This window comes from Primulina huaijiensis, chromosome 14, assembly GCF_012295235.1.
Source record: "Primulina huaijiensis isolate GDHJ02 chromosome 14, ASM1229523v2, whole genome shotgun sequence".
Lineage (NCBI taxonomy): Eukaryota > Viridiplantae > Streptophyta > Magnoliopsida > Lamiales > Gesneriaceae > Primulina > Primulina huaijiensis.
In genome coordinates this window covers 15,651,814-15,674,269 of record NC_133319.1, presented here as the reverse complement: position 1 = coordinate 15,674,269, position 22,456 = coordinate 15,651,814, and the positions used below count along the sequence as shown (strand labels likewise).

At 34.0% G+C, this 22,456-nt stretch overlaps 4 protein-coding genes and 1 pseudogene across 5 annotated transcripts in view; all 5 read left to right on the top strand.

Moving 5' to 3' along the window:
- The first annotated feature begins 3,968 nt into the window (after positions 1-3,968).
- LOC140957599 (uncharacterized) lies at positions 3,969-5,815 on the top strand. The gene is made up of 2 exons (XM_073414925.1): positions 3,969-3,991; positions 4,081-5,815. Exon 2 carries the CDS (start codon positions 4,086-4,088, stop codon positions 4,911-4,913), a length of 828 nt encoding a protein of 275 aa, XP_073271026.1. The 5' UTR covers positions 3,969-3,991; positions 4,081-4,085; the 3' UTR covers positions 4,914-5,815.
- LOC140958025 (uncharacterized) lies at positions 5,001-5,759 on the top strand. The gene has a single exon (XM_073415429.1). The coding sequence runs from the start codon at positions 5,001-5,003 to the stop codon at positions 5,757-5,759; it is 759 nt and encodes a 252-aa protein (XP_073271530.1).
- A 10-nt stretch (positions 5,816-5,825) lies between the features above and the next one.
- LOC140956874 (uncharacterized) lies at positions 5,826-7,227 on the top strand. The gene is made up of 4 exons (XM_073413781.1): positions 5,826-6,416; positions 6,496-6,646; positions 6,734-6,799; positions 6,873-7,227. The coding sequence occupies exons 1-3, from the start codon at positions 5,888-5,890 to the stop codon at positions 6,735-6,737; spliced, it is 684 nt and encodes a 227-aa protein (XP_073269882.1). The 5' UTR covers positions 5,826-5,887; the 3' UTR covers positions 6,738-6,799; positions 6,873-7,227.
- Positions 7,228-12,579: 5,352 nt separating this feature from the next.
- The window catches only part of LOC140956809 (protein ROOT INITIATION DEFECTIVE 3-like), a 43,564-nt gene continuing 33,687 nt past the window's right edge, over positions 12,580-22,456 (top strand). Inside the window, exon 1 of one of the 2 annotated variants that reach the window (XM_073413683.1) lies at positions 12,580-12,818. The gene's annotated coding sequence lies outside the window, so the exon portion shown is untranslated. Of the gene's footprint in view, positions 12,819-13,004; positions 13,144-22,456 lie in introns of those variants that run through there. The other variant, XM_073413681.1, reaches the window with a different exon arrangement.
- Positions 16,853-21,963, top strand: LOC140958024 (protein ROOT INITIATION DEFECTIVE 3-like; annotated as a pseudogene).

Sequence of the window (22,456 nt, the reverse complement as noted above, 5' to 3'; positions counted from 1 at the left end):
CATTTGTCACAAAATATGAAAATTTGTTGAAAAAAAGGGTTTTACCGAAATGTTTATGCGTTTAGCAAAAATTTCTAAGCAAACTGACTTTGACGTGGAGTACAAAAAGTTTAATTTGAGTACATCTTGGTTTTCAAGGTATCGAAATGCATCCGTCGCATAAACAACAAATTTCACTCCAACTGTTGAGTCGATTCTGCGTGAAAGGTTTAATAATGGTCGGGGGTATCAAGTTTATGAGCTGGGCCCTCTTGAGTTCGATGTTCGAAGTGCTACAAACAGTGACATTGTGGATTTGGAATCGAAGAGATGTACCTGTAGAAAGTTTGATATTGACAAGATTCCATGTTCTCATGCAATTGCAGCGAGTTACTTCTGTATTAAATTATTCCTTGTGCTCAGAATATTATTCTGCTATGATATGGTCCCTAGCCTATTCTGAGCCAATTTATCCTGTTCTGAATCAGAACGAGTAGCCACTTGATGATATGTCAGTACTGCCACCTGTGATCAAGAGAAGACGTGGAAGAAAAAACAAAACATATTTCCTTTTATTAGGGAATTTGGTAGAAGATAGGGTTGAATGATATGTAATTTGTTTGAGTTTAAAGACAATCGATTTGATTTTATTAATATGAAATGTTTTTGTGGTGAATTTTCAAGTTTAGTTCGAGTGGGTCGATTTTGGGTTTAGTGGGTGGTGTGGGTCGAGTGGACAAGATTGTAATGTGTTTGCGGTCGGTTTTTAAGTTTGGGTCGAGTGAGTGGTGAATGGGTCGATTTTGGGTCGAGTGGGTGGAGAGTAGGTTGAGTGGTGGTGTTTGGGTCGATTTGGGTCGAGTGGGTAGAGGGATTTTGAGTTTTGATCATTTGTAATATATAATTCACTTTAAATATAATTAGAATGTAAATGTTTAAAAAAAATTATTTTTGTAAATATTTTAATATGAGTTATATATTATAATTTAAGTATGTTAGTTAAAAAATTCATAACAATAGTAAATAATGTATTCTTTTGATCTAGCAATGTGAGTTGAATTTTTACTCGACTAAAATTCTTAACAAATTTCATAATTCCACTAAAATTCTTAACAAATTTCATAACAATAGAACCTAAAAAATTCATAACAAATTTCATTACATGTTCACTTGACTGNATAAAAAAATTATTTGTGTAAATATTTTAATATGAGTTATATATTATAATTTACGTATGTTAGTTAAAAAATTCATAACAATAGTAAATAATGTATTCTTTTGATCTAGCAATGTGAGTTGAATTTTTACTCGACTAAAATTCTTAACAAATTTCATAATTCCACTAAAATTCTTAACAAATTTCATAACAATAGAACCTAAAAAATTCATAAAAAATTTCATTACATGTTCACTTGACTGAATGTTTAATGTATCTCGAGCCATATGAACTGAATGTTTAATGTATCTCAATAAGTCGAGCCTCCATATTACTCGTGCACTGAGCGTGGGTCGAGTCTTCATGACGAGGTCGAGTGGGTCGAGCCACCTCAATGGTCGATGGGTCGAGCCTGTCTCAACCCAAAATCTGTTAGGCTCGACCCAAAACCTCAAATTGGGTCGTGTGGGTCGAGCCAAAGAGATTTTGTGTGGCTCGACCCACATGACCCCATTCTCGGCCCAATGAATTGTTTTTATTGTTTAAAATAGATTGAGTATATTGAAACTAAAAAACTCTAATCAAAACTTCTTAAATGGATCACATAAATTCAACTCTAAATCAATATAAAATACCATATAATTGTTTTAATCCAATTACAATAATTTATCCCAAATACAACAACAACAACAATGCCAAATTCCTCAATCTTCTNGAGATTTTGTGTGGCTCGACCCACATGACCCCATTCTCGGTCCAATGAATTGTTTTTATTGTTTAAAATAGATTGAGTATATTGAAACTACAAAACTCTAATAAAAACTTCTTAAATGGATCACATAAATTCAACTCTAAATCAATATAAAATACCATATAATTGTTTTAATCCAATTACAATAATTTATCCCAAATACAACAACAACAACAATGCCAAATTCCTCAATCTTCTCATCGTTCAATTGATAGGCATTTTATCTGAACATGGTATAAGCTACTGTCGTTAAACAGTAAACTCCACATTCACTGCTGCAATAAAAAAAACATAAAATGTACATTGACATACACTAAACCATAATGAAATAATAATTTTTAAAATAAAAAAATTTAACCTGATTTTTTGAGTAGGAAAATTATCTGGCGTAACTATGCTTCATCTTTTAGAAGCATCACTAACACCCAACATATGTGAAAGCATAAGCGACAAAGGGTTAATAAGTTTAAGCAATGTCTTGCCCGACTTATCTATGCTGCTATCTGAATCCATGATTGTGATCTTCTTAATGTTAGGTAAAATTTTTAACAAAACCCAATGTCCGAGAACAAAACACCTGCCAAGAACAAAAAGACTGGCCAATTTCAACTTCTCTACGTCTATTTCTTCCCTTAAGTCATTCTCGTACCATCCATTCTAACTATGAAATCCTCCAAACCTATATTGTCTCTTCCACCAAAATGCCTTCACCTAAATTCATCTTCATCAGGTATCACAGGATAAAATTTTGAATAATTTTAGCCCCGTTAGGAAACAATACTCTAACAATGAAAATTGTAAAGGTCGTTTACGATATATCATCCAAATTCATTACATCAACTGTCATAAGTTTGTCTACTCATCAAAAGCCATAACAATTTATTTGAATTGTTATAATCCTTAGCACATATAATTAAATTACCGAATTGTGTATGCTGGACCAAATATTATATTTCTTTCTCATTCAGAAATGATATAATCTGCTTACAAATCTTAACATATTTTGATCTTAAATTTAATTACATTCAAAGAATTGATTCCTTCCAAGTTTAGTGGGGAAGTAAATCTGTAAAAAAAAAACAAAAATGTTCTTAGTTGTCAAAATTAAAATTAAACAGTGTTCATTTAAAAAATTAGGTCGAGGTGGGTCGAGCTCGACCCATCTGGGTCGAGCTCTTCACGACCTCGAGCTCTTCACACCGGGTGTGAAGAGCTCGACCCAAGTGGGTCCAGGTGCTGGGTCGAACTCTTCACACCTCGACCCACTCTCTTGGGTCGAGTTGGTCGATCTAGATGCGAACGAAAAACATCTCAATCAAATTCATAGGTCGGGTTCGACCCAGTAAAATTCAAAATAAAAATTTGATTTCTTACCAATACGTGGTTCTCTCGTTCGATTTCTTTCAGACGAATACCTTGTAAACTCATTGTTATCCAGAAACCAAACAAAATTACAATGGATGGTAAGGAGGATTGAGAAAAAAAGATATTTTGTGAAGATTAGGAAGAATGGAGTGAGATGTGGATTGGGTTGAGTTGAGTGAGATTGGGTCGTGTAAATTTTTATTTAATTAAATTATAAATTTTATTATATATAAAATTAAAATAAAAAATTAAATATACTAATGAAAAAAATTAGTTTTTAAACAAATTTTAAAAAAAGATAAAAATAAATAAATTATATTCCCTCCTTTTTTTTTAATAAATACTTCCAACAGTTCCATTTTCCTCGTTTTCCCTTTATTTTGAAACTGGGATAATACCCATTTTCGTCCTTTTCGTTAACCGCTTTTCCCATTTCAGTCCCTCGTGATTTTTGACTGCTTAAATAATCCTTCATGTTTTCAAAATATTCCCGAATTGGTCCCTACCGTTATCCTGACGTTAAGATTAACGTTGACTCCTTTACCTTTTACTCCCAAACTCTACAAATACCCTAATCCCCAAATTAGACGTATGAAGGAAGGGAAAGGCGAACTCGAAGAAAGGGAAGGGCGAACTCGAAGAAACACCACCGGTTTCTTTTTTGAAATTACAGTTTGGTATATTTGCTAAAGTGGAAGTCGGTAATGGCTAAAAGTCTCTTGAATTCACCCCGAATTATGGTAATGTTTCTCTTATTTAATGTGCTGACTTTGAGGATAAATGTTTTGAGATTTATCACATTTACTTATGTTACTCTTATGCATTTTAGGCTGGATGCGAGAACCCACTCTTGTTACAATTAAATTGTACTACAATGGTTCAACGGACAGCAATCGCAAGAGGAAAATGTACAAAGGTGGGAGTACTGAATACTTTGATTTTGTGGATATGGATAAGATAGGCTTGATTGAACTTTGGGGTTATGCTGAGCAAGTAGGATGCGTGGAGAAAGATAAGTTCAGATTTTGGCACAAAATCGGTAAATCTTTAAACAATGGTAGATCTTTGGAAAGTGATGCTGATGTGGTTCAAATTAGGAACCACGTCCCCAAAAACTTTGAAGTGGAAATTTATATTGAACATGATGAATTTGTTTCAATAAATGAGATAGATGCATCTGGTGTTTTAGAGAAACCAAAAGAAGTTGAACCGAAAACAAGGGTTGGAATCACTGATGAAGATGAGGCAGAATTTTATGATAGTGAGTTTGATTTCGATGAAGATGATAATATTAGGGGAGAAGGGGAAATTATAGTCATTGATGGTGATATTTCCAATGATTTGTTTGAGAGAATGCAAGGTGATGAAAGAGATGATGATTGTGCAGAAAGTGATGAGTTAGAGAGTGCATTTGATTCTCAAGAGGAAGATTCACAAAAATTCGAAATGTATGCCTACTCTGAGAATCCTGATTTGAAGCTTGGTATGATATTTAATTCAAAAAAAGAGGCAATGTTTGCTATAGAAAGTCATTGTATCAGACGAGGGATGGTAGTGAACTTTGTCAATAATGATAAAAGTAGGCTTCGAGGTGTGTGCAAAAATGAAAGATGTGAATGGGTTATTCATGTGTCACCAGTGAATAAGGACAGTTGCTGGTAGATAAAGACATTTAAACCTGAGCACAAAAACTGCTATTGGAATGTTAAGAACAAAAACATCAAGTCAAGCTGGTTAGGTGAAACTTTTATGAGTAAATTGAAATCAAATCCTAAGTTAGGTACCAAAGAGTTCCGAGAAGAGGTTAAATCTACTTTGAATGTATCCCTCACATATAAACAAGCTTATTTGGGTCGGAAAAAAGCATTAAAGCTAGTTGATGGCAGCATAGCGGAACAATTTAGCCAAATAAGAAATTACTGTGCTGAACTGAGAAGGTCCGATGAAGGTGCATCTGTGATTCTGAAACTGACTGATGGAGATGATGCGCCAAGATTTCAGAGGCTGTATGTGTGCTTCTCGGCCTGTAAACAAGGTTTTAAGGAGTCTTGTAGACCTGTGGTTGGAGTGGATGGATGTTTTTTGAAAACCAATATTGGTGGGCAGTTGTTGACAGCAGTTGGCCTAGATCCAAATAACAACAGTTTTCCTATTGCTTATGCATTGGTGGAAGGAGAGACAAAGGATAGTTGGATGTGGTTTCTGCAGTTGTTGAATAACGATATTGGCTTTGAGAATGAAGATGGTTGGACCTTCATGTCTGATAAGCAAAAAAGCTTGATTCCTGCCTTTGAGAATTTGTTTCCAAATGCCGAAAATAGATTTTGTGTTAGGCATCTATACACCAACATGAAACACGATGGTTTCAGAGGTGTGGGGATTAAAAATGCTCTTTGGGCTACGGCTAGGGCAACAAGAGTTCAAGAGTTCAAAAGGCGGATGGAAGACTTGAAGAAGATCAATCATGATGCCTATATCTGCTTGAGCAAAAAACCTGAACAACACTAGTCCAAGGCATACTTCAGCACGATTCCAAAATGTGATATACTTCTTAACAACATGTGTGAATGATGTGTCCAAAAATTAAAGTTGTGTTGGCAAAGAATAGCAAGGAAGCAGCTGTGTTTAGTCCTTTGATGGCTGATGAGACACATTTTCAGATCACAGGATTACACCAGCAGCACTTTGTTGACCTGTGTAGGATGACTTGCAGTTGTAGGAAATGGGATTTGACTGGAATTCCATGTGAACATGCTGTTTGTGCTATTTGGTGTAAGCAAGAGAACCCCGAGGCTTATGTACATCGTTTTTACAGTGTTTTGAAATACAAGCAGTGTTACTCGCGCTTCATCATGCCCATTAATGGACCAGCCCTGTGGCCTGAATGCCAGTTAACTCCTCCATTACCACCAATCTATAAAGAAAAAGTTGGTAGGCCAGCTAAGTTGAGAAGGCGACAACCTGATGAAGTTCCTGCTTCAAGACAATCAAAGTTGAAAGGTGTGAAACGAAACAACAAGTGTCGGACATGTGGTGGGTTTGGACACAATCAAAAGAGTTGCAATATAACTAAAGCAAGTGGTTTAGAAAAGCCAACACAAGAAAACAATGAAATGGACAGAGGTCAAATTCAAGCACCGCAAAATTACAATGAAATGGATATAGGTGATGTTCTGGAGTTACTTTTATGATATTGAAGTTTCGTATTTTAATTTTTATCTAAATAATATTGAGCATTTCATAGGTGACATTGAATCTGCACCACAAACATGCAATGAAGCCGAGTTTGTTGCGACTGGACAAGGCAACACAACGTCAGATGAAAGCGAAAGATTCATTTCCACTAAACTGTTGAACGTGCTGAAGCAGCATTCAAAAAAAGGAAAAAATTACAGGTTATAAACTACTTCTTGTGTATTTATGTTTATTTTAAGTGACAATAATTTATGTAAAAGTTTTTGGATTTAAATATTTATTTTCAGGTAGTACGACAACGAGCAAGTGGAGTAACAATTACTGGCAGCTCTAACAGAATCTCATCAGTTAATGTAAGTGCAAAAAAACCTTTTACATTTATTTTCGTGAGTTGGATATGTTTGAGTTTATTTATCTTTTTTTCAGGTCGATAAAGTACTCAACAAACAAACACATGTTATTGTGAAAGGCGGAAGGAACTTCGTAACTGTGTCTAGTTTGAGAGCTTCATTGGATGATCAAAGGAAAAAAACACCGACAGAATCAAATGGATCTCGTTTAATGAAAGATGCCGCAAAGAAAAAGGGTACTGGATCATCATCAAAATCTTGAAAGTACTGGATCATCATCAAAATCTTGGATGGTTTTGGAACTAGTGGTTGATGACATGTTATCTTGTTTTGTTGGATTCTACATTTTATGGAAGTAGTGGTTGTGGACATGTTATTTATTTTTTGTTGGATTTTAATGGTTGTGGAAGTAAATGTTGTAGTTTTGAAAATCTCTTCATTTTAATGCTGCTGGTATTTGAATTGGGAAATCTCTTAATGGTGCTGGTTGTACTGATCCAGCATTTTAATGGTGCTGGTTGTGCTGGCATTTGAATTGACACTGCTATTCGTAATAGTGCTGGTACTCATACATCTAAAATTTGGACACAAATAATTAACAATCACAGTTGCAAACACAAGATGAATATTATACATCTTACTCAAGTCATTGTTGAAGACAGATTGTTGCATTGTTAATTCAAATCCCATAATACATAAAAGAAACTTCAGTGTTTACACAAGAGCAGGATAATCGAAAATGATACAAACACATGCATCACTAGATGTGCCTCACTAGCTGCGCCACCAACAGAAGCAACAACAACTCTATTTATCTTCACCAAGGTGTAGGGACTGTAGTATTTCTTTGATCTCTTTAGACAACTCTTCCATTTTCAATGCATTTTTTCGATTCTCACGTTCTAATTCCATTTGAGCCTCCACTAAGTGGGCTATTCTTTCATACTCTTTCGGTTTTCCGCTCGAACTTGCATCACATGTTGAACTTGAACATTTTTCCTCGTCAGAGTTAAAAGTAGTAGCTCCACCAGATTTTTTTTCATGTACTCATCAAAAGATTTCAGTGCCTCTTCTCTACTCCAATAGGATTTGTGAGAAGCTCCACTGTATTTATTCACTTGAAGTTGAGCCTCCTCCCAATTCTCGTAAACACCGGGTTTTCGTCCAACGAATACAACATATGTTTTCCTCTACATTAAATAAGAAATTTCAAAATTAAAAAAAAAATTCATAAAGTGAACATGAAAATCACGTAAGCAAATCACAGAGAAAGTTACACAATACAAACTAAATTTGTAATAAAATAATAATGCTACTACTCTGTTCAAAAATTTTGATAAACCACCTTCGAAATTAGAAAAATATCCTAACAAATATCCTAAAATTTTTGATAAACCACCTTCGAGTTGGTCCCCATCATTATCCTAACAATTTACCAAAATATTGATAAACCACCTTCGAATTTAAATTTGAAAATGTTGACATACAGTATATACATACATATTCCATTTCAAAATTACATAAAAGTTCACAAAATACGAATACTACGAACATAGTAATCGAGAAGCTACAACAAAATCATGGAAAATAATTAAAAGCCTTTACCATGGCAGATGTTGTAATGGAATCAATGAATCTGGAATTGCTACATTTTCTTCGAGTTCGACATTCCCTTTCCTTCCATCGTTTGATTTGGGGATTAGGGTTCTTGTACAGGTGGGGGAGTAATTTTGAAAAGAAATACTCGACTGACTGCCTTCATAAACAAATGATCATGTGAGTGGCACGTGATATGAGTCAACGTAATCTTAACGTCAGGATAACGGTAGGGACCAATTCGGGAATATTTTGAAAACATGAAGGATTATTTAAGCAGTCAAAAATCATGAGGGACTGAAATGGGAAAATCGGTTAACGAAAAGGATGAAAATGGGTATTATCCCTTATTTTGAAACTAGAACATTGTGATATTCTTGTGAGCAAATCATTTTGAGGATATATTATTTTATGATTCTAAAATTTGTGTACATTTTGATATTTGTTTATTTATTAGTGCTAATTTAAAAAAATTTAATTGTGTATGATCATCGATGAAGTTGGTTTAGCTCGAGTTTTATGAAGATATCAGATCAATCCAGTTTCGAATTTATAGTTTTAGGGTTGGTTTGGGTTCGAATTGGGATTTTTTTTGACGCTTTTGCTTCAACTTACGTAATATGAACTGAAATGTGAGAATCTCGATCGGCCCACCCCATCCCGATCTATCCACCCACCGCTGTTTGCTCAGATTTCACTCCACATCTATATATCATCTGACTCTTTCTTCCTCCTCCAGCTATTTTTTTTCCCTTTGGTTTTTGTTGATTTTCGCTACACATTTTAGTGGGTGTCCCATGTCTTTTCGTTTATGTAGTTCGAAAAGAACATCTTTTTCAAAATTTTCAGATTTTTTCAGGTGGAACAGCGTCAGAAATGGCGAATTCTTCCTTCTCAGTCACAGACAAACCTCGGATGCGAGAGGAAGAGGAATCCAAGGAAAGCAAGTTAATGGAGAAACGATAGGAAGGGTCCAAAATAAACGGAAAACGAGGAAAAAGGGAGTCACGGAAGAGTTTATTAAGTAGAAGAGAGTGAATGTAATTTACTTTTTTATTCTTTGTTTAAAAACTAATTTTTTCATTAGTGTATTTTAATTTTATATATAATAAAATTTATAATTTAATTAAATAAAAAAACTTACTCGACTGAATTTTTTCATCTTTCTCGACTCAATTTTAGATCTCATTTCATTCTTTATCTTCACAAAAAATTATTTTCTTCTCAACCTTCCATCCTTTCATTTTTTAGTTAATAATTAACTACAAATCTACAAGTTATTCCTCTGCAACAAATCCAAAAAAAAATTATTTTAAGATATGAAATTTATTGGATCTCGTCAGTGTTCACGACTCACAGTGAAGAACTTCACCCTAAGTCGTGTCACGACCCACGGCTTCACGACCCTGGGTCGTGAAGACTTGTGCTTCACGTGAAGCACAAGTGCTTCACTGTGAAGCACTTCACGACCCAAGTGTTGGGTCGTGAAGCACTTTACAAGTGCTTCACAGTGAAGCACAAGTGAAGTGCTTCACGTGAAGCTTTGGGTCGTGAAGCACAAGACCCAGAGGGTCGTGACTTCACGATCCATCCGGGGTCGTGACGTGAAGACTTCACGATTCCTTCACGATTTATGGGTCGTGACACGACCCATTAATTTTAAATTNCTTTCCTGACTCAATTTCAGATCTCATTTCATTCTTTATCTTCACAAAAAATTATTTTCTTCTCAACCTTCCATCCTTTCATTTTTTAGTTAATAATTAACTACAAATCTATAAGTTATTCCTCTGCAACAAATCCAAAAAAAAATTATTTTAAAATATGAAATTTATTGGATCTCGTCAGTGTTCACGACCCAGAGTGAAGAACTTCACCCTAAGTCGTGTCACGACCCACGGCTTCACGACCCTGGGTCGTGAAGACTTGTGCTTCACGTGAAGCACAAGTGCTTCACTGTGAAGCACTTCACGACCCAAGTGTTGGGTCGTGAAGCACTTCACAAGTGCTTCACGTGAAGCTTTGGGTCGTGACTTTACGATCCATCCGGGGTCGTGACGTGAAGACTTTACGACTCCTTCACGATTTATGGGTCGTGACACGACCCATTAATTTTAAATTTTTATAATTAATAATATTTGTTTTGTTTTAAATTTATACAACTAATAATTTTTTTGTTTAATTTTTTTTTTACAGTTTTACTTTCCCGCTAAATTTGGAAAGAATCAATTTTTTGAATGTAAGTTAACTTTAGGATCAAGATACGTTGAAATCTGTAAGAAGATTGTATCATTTTTAAATGAGAAATAGATAGAATATTTGGTGCAGTACACTCAATTTGGTAATTTAATTTTATGTGTTAAGGATTATAACAATTTCAATCAAAACNAATTTTTAAATGAGAAAATAGATAGAATATTTGGTGCAGTACACTCAATTTGGTAATTTAATTTTATGTGTTAAGGATTATAACAATTTCAATCAAAACTGAGTCGAGGGTTACGACTCATCAGAAAATTGGGTCGAGATTATACTCGACCCATAAAGCTATATATATATATATATATATTGTAAAATCTATATAGATTTTAATATATTGTAATAGATGGGTCGAGAAGCATATTATTATAAAATTTATTAAAAATTTTAGTATAATTATAAAATTTGTTAATGTTTATATACGATAAACAATAATTTCATATGTTTTGATATACATTCATTACATTAAAGTGAATATGTAATGAAATTTGTTATGAATTTTTTTAGTTCTATTATTATAAAATTTGTTAAAAATTTTAGTAGAATTATAAAATTTGTTAATGTTTATACACAATAAACATTAATGTCATATGCTTCGGTATACATTCATTAAAGTGAATATGTAATGAAATTTGTTATGAATTTTTTTAGTTCTATTATTATAAAATTTGTTATGAATTTCAGTGGAATTATAAAATTTGTTAAGATTTTTAGTCGAGTATAAATTCAACCCACATTGTTATAATAAGAGATACATTCTTCTATTTGTTATGAATTTTTTAACTAACATACTTAAATTATAACATATAACTAATGTTTACACAAATAATTTTTTTTTTATATATTTACATTCTAATCATATATAAAGTGAATTATATATTATAAAATGATCAAAACTCAAAAATATCAAAAATTTCCTACTCACTCGACCCATCTCGACCCAAACTCGACCCAAACCCTAAACCATAAACCAAACCTCTAACATTATCACTCGACCCACTCTTTTTTATTTTTTTTATTTAAAAAACATAAAAAAATAAAAAAATTTAGAAGAGTGGGTCGAGCACTCTTCGTTTTTTTTATTTAAAAAAAATTATTTTTTAAAAAAATAAAAAAAATTGAAGTCGAAGAGTGGGTCGAGCTCTTCTCGACCCACTCTTCAACTTTTATTTTTTTTTAAAAAAAAATTTATTTTTAAAAAATAAAAAAAATAGAAGTAGAAGAGTGGCTCACTCTTCATTTTTTTATTTTAAAAATAAAATAAAAAAAATTAGAAGAGTGAGTTCTTATCTCTTAAAAAAATAAAATAAAATAAAAATAAAAGAGTGGGTCGAGGTTTTCACGACCCAGCACCTCGACCCACTCTTCAGACGCTCGACCCCAGGTGAAATTTAACTAACTAATTAATGAACTAATTAATGATCTTATCTAACTAACATATTCAACTCTTTTTCTCGATTTAAAAAAGTCAAAATCCTTTTATTTAATTAAATTTTAAATGGATCGTATATTTTTTATTAACCCATAACGCAATCCCAATATTTCTTATAATTTTTTTTATCTGGTTTCTAGATTCTTTTTTGTTTTGGTTGTACACCACATAATTTTCTGTTGATTCAATCCTATTTTTCGTTCCCTTTTGCAGTGATTTGTATAACAATAGCATGGAGGGTCAGATTTCGCAGCAAGTGACCTACTTTAACACCCCTATTCTCCTTGAACACCACCCCCCTTACATCCCTCCCTGTATTGTCTCTGATATTTGTCTAACTTCTATTTGTTCATGAAATTTGAGCTTTTTTCTACCCTAACGGCACTTTCTCTCCTTTATTCAGTTCAAGTTCAAGGTTTGGCTCCTGGCCCGGTTCAAGAAGAAATCGGGCTCGATTTACAGTGGAATTTCGAGATTGAGCCCCAGAAATAGAGGCCCAAAGAACAAGTGTTCCTGGAGAACAGTAATGATTATAATAATAACAATAGTAACTCCCAGATATCATCCGTGGATTTGTTGCAAACCCGATCGGTGTCAACTGGGCTCGGGCTTTCGTTGGATAACAATCGATTGGGTTCTTCGGGTGACTCGGCTTTGATTGGGCTTGTTGGGGGTGATATAGAACGCGAGCTGCAGAGACAGGATGTGGAGTTTGAGAGATATGTTAAACTTCAGGTAGGATATAATGGCTCTTAACATTTAGTTGTTAGTTTTTTTCTGAAGAATCTCTATTCGTCTCTTTGTTTTTTCAATTGTGATTTAAGTATTTGATTACTGTATGAATTTTTTTGCTTCTCATTATATTTTATTTGTTTTTTTCCTTGCGAGTCTTTTACAGTGTCTTGAGGAAGAAAATTGGCAACTTTGACATATTATGCATGAATGTTGAAAATATAGTCTCAAGTAATGTCATGGTATTTAAAAACCTATCAGTTCTGTGCTAAGGTTACAGATCGTCTGCTCAGTCATTGCTCCTCAACACAAACAGAGATTCCATAAAGTACGCGCCTTAACTATAAAGCCCATGCTTTGGGTTGCTTTGGATGTCTAATGCTTATGCCACTCTTAAGCCCGCCTTAAATGTGGTGATAGTAAATAAATGATCTGAATGTTAGATAATAGCATTTATACTCGAGTAGTATTTGTTTTATTGTTATTTAATAGTCTGCAAAAAACACGGAGTTGTGTATGATGAAATTTTCTTTGAATGTGTAGATTATAGGATATCTAATAAAAAGTGTGCCACACTTTGCGTCTTGGAACTAAGCTTCACCATTTGATGCTCTTTAGTGTGTCTCGACTCTCGTGCTTCAAATAACTATGACTTATCTTAGTTCATATGATGAATACCGATTGTTAGTCATTTTTGTTTTAATTGATTTTCTCATGTTCTTGGTGATATCTTCCACCTCACCTTGTGTGACATTTATTATAGGTTCACATTGACTTCGTTAAAAGATTCCATACTGGAAAATGTATGTGCCTATTATTTATTCGTCTATGTAAACTCCTTTTTAAGCTATATAGAAAATCCCAGTTTCAGATTGTCATTGAAATTAGCAAAGCAGAGTAGGTTCTTATACTTTATTTACCATGCCTTGACGCAACAAAACTTCACGTGTTTGTCCAAACCTTTGCAAAATGGATGACATTTCTGGCATGACAATTGTCCCTTACCTGGTCAGAAAACTGTGAATCATATCATTATTTTTTAAATTTTTATCTTGTGTAATCTCAGTTGCCGTTCTGTTGTGAGGTGAGGACACCTACTTGTGAGGTGGCGGAAGAAAGTGTGTTTGAGGGGTTTGTAAAAAGCCTGTGGCCACCATTGGTTTAATCCCTTTGGGCTGCTGACTAAGCCAATTCAGCGGTTGCTCATATTTTTGGTTATTGAGGCATATATAGTTCATGTGCTTATGTATCTACGCGTGTTAGTTTTAGTTTTGCTCAATGATTTTCTGGTAAAAGTGAGGTTTATTAGATTAATTTTTGAAGAATCCTATAATCAAATTGCTAATATTCTCAAAGCATTTTTCTTATAACTCCTACTCTAAACTTCACGAATTATTATAAATATTATATTTTCAATTTTTCATTGAGAAAGGAACTGAATTCTAAATAAAAACTGTTCAGTTTAAAACTAAAGCCTCCAATCATTTAAGAAAAATGATCTTTTTTTTACTCCGCACCAGGATGAATTTATCATTCATCTTAAACAAGTGAGCAAATATACATTTCAATGATAAGCAAATAATCACTTTAAAACATTTGCTTTTTGAAATGCTTTGATATCCAACACTAAGTCTGTATGAGACATTGAGAATCATGTCCACTGTTTATGCTACTATTTTAGCCCATTTATAGTAGATAAATTCATTTAACTCTGGTTTTGGCATTAATAAATTATGATTGTTTACTTATGGCAATAGGGCGATCGTCTGAGGCAAGAGATTTTACAGAAGTTTCAAGCAACCCAATTGCAGACCTTCTCATATGTCGAGCAAAAGGTCCTACAGAAACTCCGGGTGAAGGAAACTGAGGTGGAAGATATCAACAAGAAGAACATGGAGCTTGAGTTGCGAATGGAACAGCTTGCTTTGGAGGTTAATACCTGGCAACAACGTGCAAAGTACAATGAGAACATGATCAACACCCTCAAGTTTAATCTACAGCACGTTTACGAACAAAGCCGAGACAGTAAAGAAGGTTGTGGAGACAGCGAGGTAGATGACACAGCCTCTTGCTACAATGGTCGTCCCGTTGAATTTTACCCTTTTTTCAAGGATATCAACGAAATGAAGGAGATGATGATGTGTAAGGTTTGTCGAGTGAAAGAAGTTTGCATGCTTCTTTTACCTTGTAAGCATCTGTGCCTGTGTAAAGACTGTGAAAGTAAATTGAGTGTTTGCCCGTTGTGTCACTCCTCCAAGTATATAGGAATGGAGGTTTATGTGTAATTCGATGTGGCGTTGTGTTGGATACATTGGTCGAACGTTCTATAGTAGTAGGACTGGTTCTTAGCTAGTAAGGAAAGTTGACTTGAGTGCGGTCGTTCTACACGCTCAGGAACCTGAATCACTTTGTCGAACCATCTGACGGGTTTATCATAAATCTTATTTCAAGTTAACTTTCAACAATTTTATCTCATTGGCTTCTCAATGAGCAGGTGTACGTTTTTTTATGGGCATTGAACTCGGCATCTGTAATCTGTCATAACGAGCTGCATTTATGTGATTTGAACAAGAATCTTGAAGACTTAGCAGTTCGAGCCAGATAGGCATTAGGCAGGCCTAGCCCAAAAAAGAAGAGAAACAAGAGAAAAAAGAATGGGGTGTGCATAATGCATGTGATCCTACTGACTTCATGTACCCCATCTTAGCTTATTGTAATATTCTAAAAGTTTTAGCTAGCTCAAAAAAATTAATTTTTCATTCATTGGTGTTATTAAATTTATTTGAAGGAATAGGTTAATTTTTTCTTAGAAAAAGATGAAATTTAGGTTTTTGAATAGATTAAGAAAGTGGGAGAATACCAAATTTAAGGTGCTTTACGAAGAGAGCGTTTGAATATTGCTTAACAGCTCAATTTTTTTTAAGTTGGGAAGAAAAAAGGGGAAAATTTTGTATGAATATATAGTTGGTCAACTTAGGGAGTGTTTGCAATCAATAATCGATTTTGGCTTAAAATAACCAGTTTCGTGTGTTTCTTAAACCTATATTATGTGTTATATTTTGTTTAATTTAATTGAAATTCAAAATCTAGTGAGATGTTGATTCTATTTTTACAAAAGTGATTCTAGTAACAATTTAATATTAAAATCAATTATTTTTCAAATAATGCTTACTTTTTCAATTTTATTTTCAAGCACTTACCACTTCTTATTTTCTAAAGTTCTACATAATCTATAAATTTAAAAACTTCTTTAAAATCGTAATATATTGTACACACTACCGCTTTTAAGTTGTTTCTAGAAAAATCTATCATACCAAACATACTTTAAGAGCTTATAAACTCTCTCAAACACCCTCTAGAACTAAAGCTTTTCCAAGACTTGGTTTTCATGGAAGGAGTTGATGTCTATCCAATCCACCATACATGAAAGAAAAGGCTTCTATTTTCTAAATTTTATCTTCACTTCTTGACTTCCAAGAAATAAGGCTTCTTAAAATTCTATAGAGCGCATGATAATATTGTGAAAAGATTGAAACTTATACGAAGCAAAAGTATATATATCAATTACTTTCCGGTTGAGAATTGCACTAGTATTATTCTTACGCAAAAACTTGTGTTAGACGGTTTCACGGGTCGTATTCTGTGAAACATATATCTTATTTTGGTCATCCATGAAAAAATAATATTTTTTTATGCTAAGAGTATTACTTTTTTATATTGTGAATATCGATAAAGTTGACATGTCTCACAGATAAAGATTCGTGAGAGCGTCTCACAAGAGACATACTCTTATTCTAATGGATTTTATATATGAAGCATATATAGATTTCGACTCAATTATGTGATATAGAATGGGTTCATTAGGAAGAAAAATATTTTTTCTTCTTGTTTCTATTGTTATATTATATTCTTTTCCTTTTGTTTTTCGATTTTAAATATTTTATAGTTTTAAGTTAAATAAGAAAATCGTAAGCATTTAGAAATTAAATGTTAAAATTTATATGAATAAATATTAAAATAGATAGGGTTTAAGTAATATGTACAAATGTATCTTTGTTATATAATTAAGAANGAAAATGGTGAAATATTAGAAAATAGGAAATTTGATAATGATATTTCAATTGGAAATAAATATATAATAAATCATATTTTTTGGGATCGTTTCCGGACTTGAACAATTCGGTAGGCCCGTATGGAGAAAAATTGCCCAAGGCCCAAAATTTAAGATACTAATAGTCCAAACCACATGTATAACAGCAGTTGCCAATTAGCTTAAACCCTACGATCTTGATAGCGTCATCATCGGCGGACGCCGACATAAGCTGTTGGAACCTCTGCAGCGGCGAGGACGGTTCCATTCATGCTCTTCTCCGCCTCACGGTCTCGTCAACGTAGTCGGCCGCTTTCTTGTCTCGTCCCAACTACGAAAATCTAAGCACTCTTCTTCTGGCTCCATGCTTTATTGGTCCTGGAACAAGGTAATTTTGTTTAATTTTCCCCACAAATATATGGCGCAGATGTGGCTATAAATATTTTGGTATCACTGACGTCTGGTGTGTCCTGCACATGGTTCGCCGCAACGGTCACCCACGATTCCTGTTCCATTGATAGTTCATGGAACTGTCGCCATTACCTTCCCTGATGTCTTCAATTTTTTTAATACCAGACATTTTGGATTTTTTTTAAAAAATTAATAATATTTTTTAGAAAAAAAAGCAGAAAATTTTGGGGGTGGAAGTAAAGATCAGTTAGCAATGATCACGACCATCCGTTCGGTTCGCAATGGTCGAAAACTTGGAGATATTTGCTAAAAAAACTTGGATATGTGGCGCTATTTCCAGCGAGGCGTCAATATTTTTTATTTTGATTATTGCTTGCACTGGATGCTGATCAAAATTACCACCTCTGATTTAGTTTGTTTCATATTTTTTGGAAGTAATGAACTTAGAACTACTTTGATGAATCTATTGGTGCAAACATGAGTGTGTTAAATAAAGGTACTTGATTCAGTTTTCAAACGCTCTATTGGCATTTTTGTTGGAAGATGGATTTTTGTGATATTGTTAATTAGGAAAACCTGGATCAAAATTTATTTAAGTTGCTTTGAGTTTGCAGCCACAGGTAGAAGCCCGTAGCATCCTTGCAGAACCCATTGCGCCACTTGTCTCAAATAGTGAGGGAACTTATATTGCTGGAGGAAGTCTTTCAGGCGATATATACATTTGGGAGGTGAATATAATCTATTATTCTATATGATGCCTTTTTAAATTGCTTAAATGATTTCTGTTGCGTAGCTGTTTGGTCGTTTACTCTGTTTCATGCTTTATGTTATGCTATATCATTGAGTAAGTGATTAACTACAAGTTGAATAAGCCTGTCTAATTAGCTTCACTTTATACATTTGGTTGTAAGTTTTTTTATTTTTGTTCTTTTAGCTCCATGAGATGCTACCACATCTACTAAGTAGGATGAACTCCTAGGTAAGCATCCGATTGGGCTGTGATTAAGACTTAAAATGCATGATTGGTATAAGGAAGAGAGTTAGTCTTTCTAAAAACAATAGAGAGCAGAATATCTGGCCTTTGATAACAAAGAGAACACTCAAGCTGTCAGAATGTAGAAACTGTACTACAAAAAAAACAAGGAATATAGAAACTGCTGAAAAAGAAGGGAGAACAAAACAGGTGCCAACTTGCATGTGCAAAAGTTGATTTTTATAATGTAGACTAGAAATTTTGCGGCGGTGAAAAATGCCATTAGGGGTAGTTGGCAAATTGTCTGATTCTTAATTGTCGGACCATGAAGGGAGTTCGCAACTTGGCTGATTTCTAATTGGCCATATAGCATAAATTTAAACTTGACTGCTTTACAATGGTTAGGTCCCTTAGGGAAATTCAATATTTACTATTACAGAGTGCATAGGATGTGGGAACGAAAATCTACATTTTGTACCTTGAAATATAGTGCAATTTTTACTTGATGTGAAATCTAACATCTTGCTATTCTTAAATATATTTGCATCAATTGTGTGTTGTGAGCTGGGACACGGAGATGCATAGGGTAATGTTTTTAAATTTTATGATTTGATTTGTAGATTGCGACTGGGAAATTGCTGAAGAAGTGGCATGCTCATTACAGGGCTGTCACTTGCTTGATATTCAATGATGACCAATCCCTCTTGATTTCATGGGCAGAGGATGGATGTGTTCGTGTGTGGTCACTTTTCTTGTATGTTCTAAGTCCCTATGTGTAATTTTGTTATAATGCTGCATAAAATAAACTTTGATGGAAGTTCTCGATTTTAGGATATTTGATGATGTGAGGAGAGAAGAGGCGAGATTTCTGTATGAGTACAGCTTTCACGAGCATTCTTTGAAAGTGACCGACATTAAGACTGGACATGGAGGATGTAATGCCATCATCGTGTCGGCTTCTGAGGACCGTACATGCAAGGTTCTTTTCTTCACTCTCTGTTTTCCAATTTGTTCAATGTACTTGTGCCTTAAAAAAGACAAACGTGTGTTCAGCTCTTTTCACGTATATGATGCCACCTTTTTTACGTTGTACCTTACCCTTTTTCATTTTGATAAAGATAATGTCATCCCTTGTTCTATCACAGGTATGGAGCTTATATGAAGGGAAACTATTAACAGATATAGTCTTCCCTTCCATAATTGATACTATTGTCTTGGGACCTAGAGAAACAGTATTTTATGCTGGTGGCAGGGATGGCAAAATTTATATTACCAGATTAAATTCTCCTGGTACCCTCAACAACAGCCTTGTTTCATTGACTGAGCATAGGTTGGTTATATTTCAAATTTACACACGTTTCAATTTAATGACAAATTTGATTGTTGGAAGTTGGAACTTGTAAGCCTTAATGATTTATTCCTTTCCCACCATATTTGATGAAATATTTCTGATATACGGTGACCTGCAATTCATTTCATTATCATAATCTCTTTGAGGCTACGAGCATCTTATTCTACAGTATATGGAGGGTTTATGGTAGCTAATGACTTCCATTGTTTGCATGTCATAGAAATAATATGGCAAGACATAAGCTAATACATGTGTTTATATTTCAATTTATACTTTCTATTAACTACTTTGCATATTTTACGTTCGTGGGTCTTTTGTTTCATTTTTAACCTGTCCTGAAAGTGAATTGTGATCTGTACGACAGTAAAGCTGTAACATGCTTGGCTTTTAGTGCTGATGGACTTCTATTAGTTTCTGGATCAGAGGATGGCTTGATTCGAGTTTGGGATACTAGAACTCGAAATATCGTTCATGTTTTCAGACACACAAAAGGTATTTTTTTATGATGCTTGTTCTTTCAATTGACTACTTTGTAATTTGTACACTTTTTAATTACTCGACTCAATTATTTTTTTAGCTTGACAAATTTCGCTGCTCCACTTGATGTATCTAAGATTGATGTATTTATGTTGGGATTTATGTATGTCAGTCATGAGTTGTTTCTAATAGTTGCTTTTAACTTTTGGAATCCTGTGAAAACTATATAAAAGCCACTGTCATGCTTCCATACTTACTGATGATGGATGCTTGGTTAAGTACATTGATGATGTCTGCATTGGTTATTGATCCAATGCGAGCTGGTTGCAAGCATTTTCTGAACAGATGACTGTTTTAACTGGGTGTTATATAGTTGCAGTAATCGTATTATAGTTTATGTCATTTCATCATAACTCTACTTCCTATGATGTCAATCTTTAATTTTCATCCTTTTAACCAGTTGAAAGTTCTTTCATTTTATTAGATTGTATAGGCGTTAAACTTGTTTTCTCTGTCCTTGGCCTTGTGCAGGTGCAGTTAATAATGTTCTCGTCACCAGACATCACAGTCTGTATTTTCTCAGACATCTAAAAAGTCAGGAGATACAACACCAAAAGGGCACAACTTCCTTTTTCCACCCCACTACAAAAGTATGCTAGTACGCCAGAGGAAAATGCTCATGTTGATGTTTATCTCAGTCCTCATGACAATTCTGACCAGTTATTAGACTTGTCATGCATTAGCGTTCAAACGATGGAGAATCAAATCAAAGAACTAGAGGTTTGGATTTCTCTTGATGGAAGTTTCCTCTTTATTGTTTGATTTAACATCTATTTATGTCTTTTTATGAGGACAGTGCATTTAGGTTAAGAAATTGAATTGATGTATTCTGCTTGATTTTTACATATCTTTGATGTAGTTTTTCTTCTACCGCTCTGAGTTGAAAATCTTTGTGCATATTGCTATATATACATTTAGATTGACACGCATTATAATATTTTTACTTTTCAAGGGTAATGGAGAATAAAAAAATAAAAGAAGATCTAATTGGATTCATTGATATTTTTTTAATTTATCATGCAAAATGTAAGTTTGAGTGTAACCTTAAGTGTACTCCCAACATTTTCCTTCAATTTATATTCTGAGAGGAAAGCATTTGATCGTATTTAGTTTAGTTTGGATTTTGTGGATCAGGAAATTTCTGCTTTCTAATTACATTTCCTCCATATATTTTCATCTCGCTGTGTAATATAGCAAGCATATGTTATTGAAATGAACTGCGGAGGTAAAGATCACTATGACATTTCTCGCTTTTGTTTCCCTGTTGCAGCGGCAAGGTTCTTCAGTGGCATCTGAGGTCGAATTAGAAAGGCTGAAAAGTGAACAAGAACGATCTGCTCAAATGATTCAGCAGTGGGAGAGAATGTACAAGAAGCTACATCAGTTTTGTGTTGAAGAGATTTGGGATGGTAGTCTCACTGAAGGTGCCAGAAGTCGTGAGCTATGAACTGATTTTTTCTGTCGACTTTGTTAATAATTAGGCACGTAACAATCGTAGCTATGTGTTTATTAACTCAAAAGTTCCAAGTTCACCATGATCTTATATCACTTTTTCTCATTTTTGGAGTGCATGATGGCACATTTTAGAGTTCTTTGCACAATTATGGTGGTTTTGTTTCGGGGTGTATTTGGACTGTGACTGTAAAGCCATTGAAATACTGTCGTCAGTCGTCCAAAGTTGACTTTGTTGCTGCATAAATGGCATTGTTAATGGGATGTGGGAAATTTAATCTATATTTTAGTATCCATCTGTTAAAAAATATAATGAACTGGCAGCTTGATAGGATGCTTTATAATCTTGCATTTGAAAGTCAAAACAAGAAAGATTTGGTCAGGATGTAAAATATCGCTTTCTAAACTGCCTCTGATAAGGTTAAAGGTCCAAAGTAATTTCTTAGCTGTCAGAGGTTCAGATTTGTAGAAGAACTTGTAGACAATGCTTGAGTAGTATTCATAATCCTGCGAGAACATGATAGAAGGTGTGATGTCAAAGTAGATTAGAAGTTTCCATCTCTTTGGTACACCTGAAAATTGCTCAATTCTTTTTCCATGAAAATGAGAGATCAATAATTTAAACTAATTAACAACCATTGTACATTCTGAATGTCACACTGTTGATCAATTGTGCAATTTGGTCCCAAGTCCATCGAATATGCCATCCTCTAGCATGAGTTCACTTGAAAAACTTACTTCTTCGTATTAATACATATTAAAGCAACTTGCAAACTAAAACAATAAAATTCACTACAAAAAAATCGTTGTTTTAGAACCAGTAATTT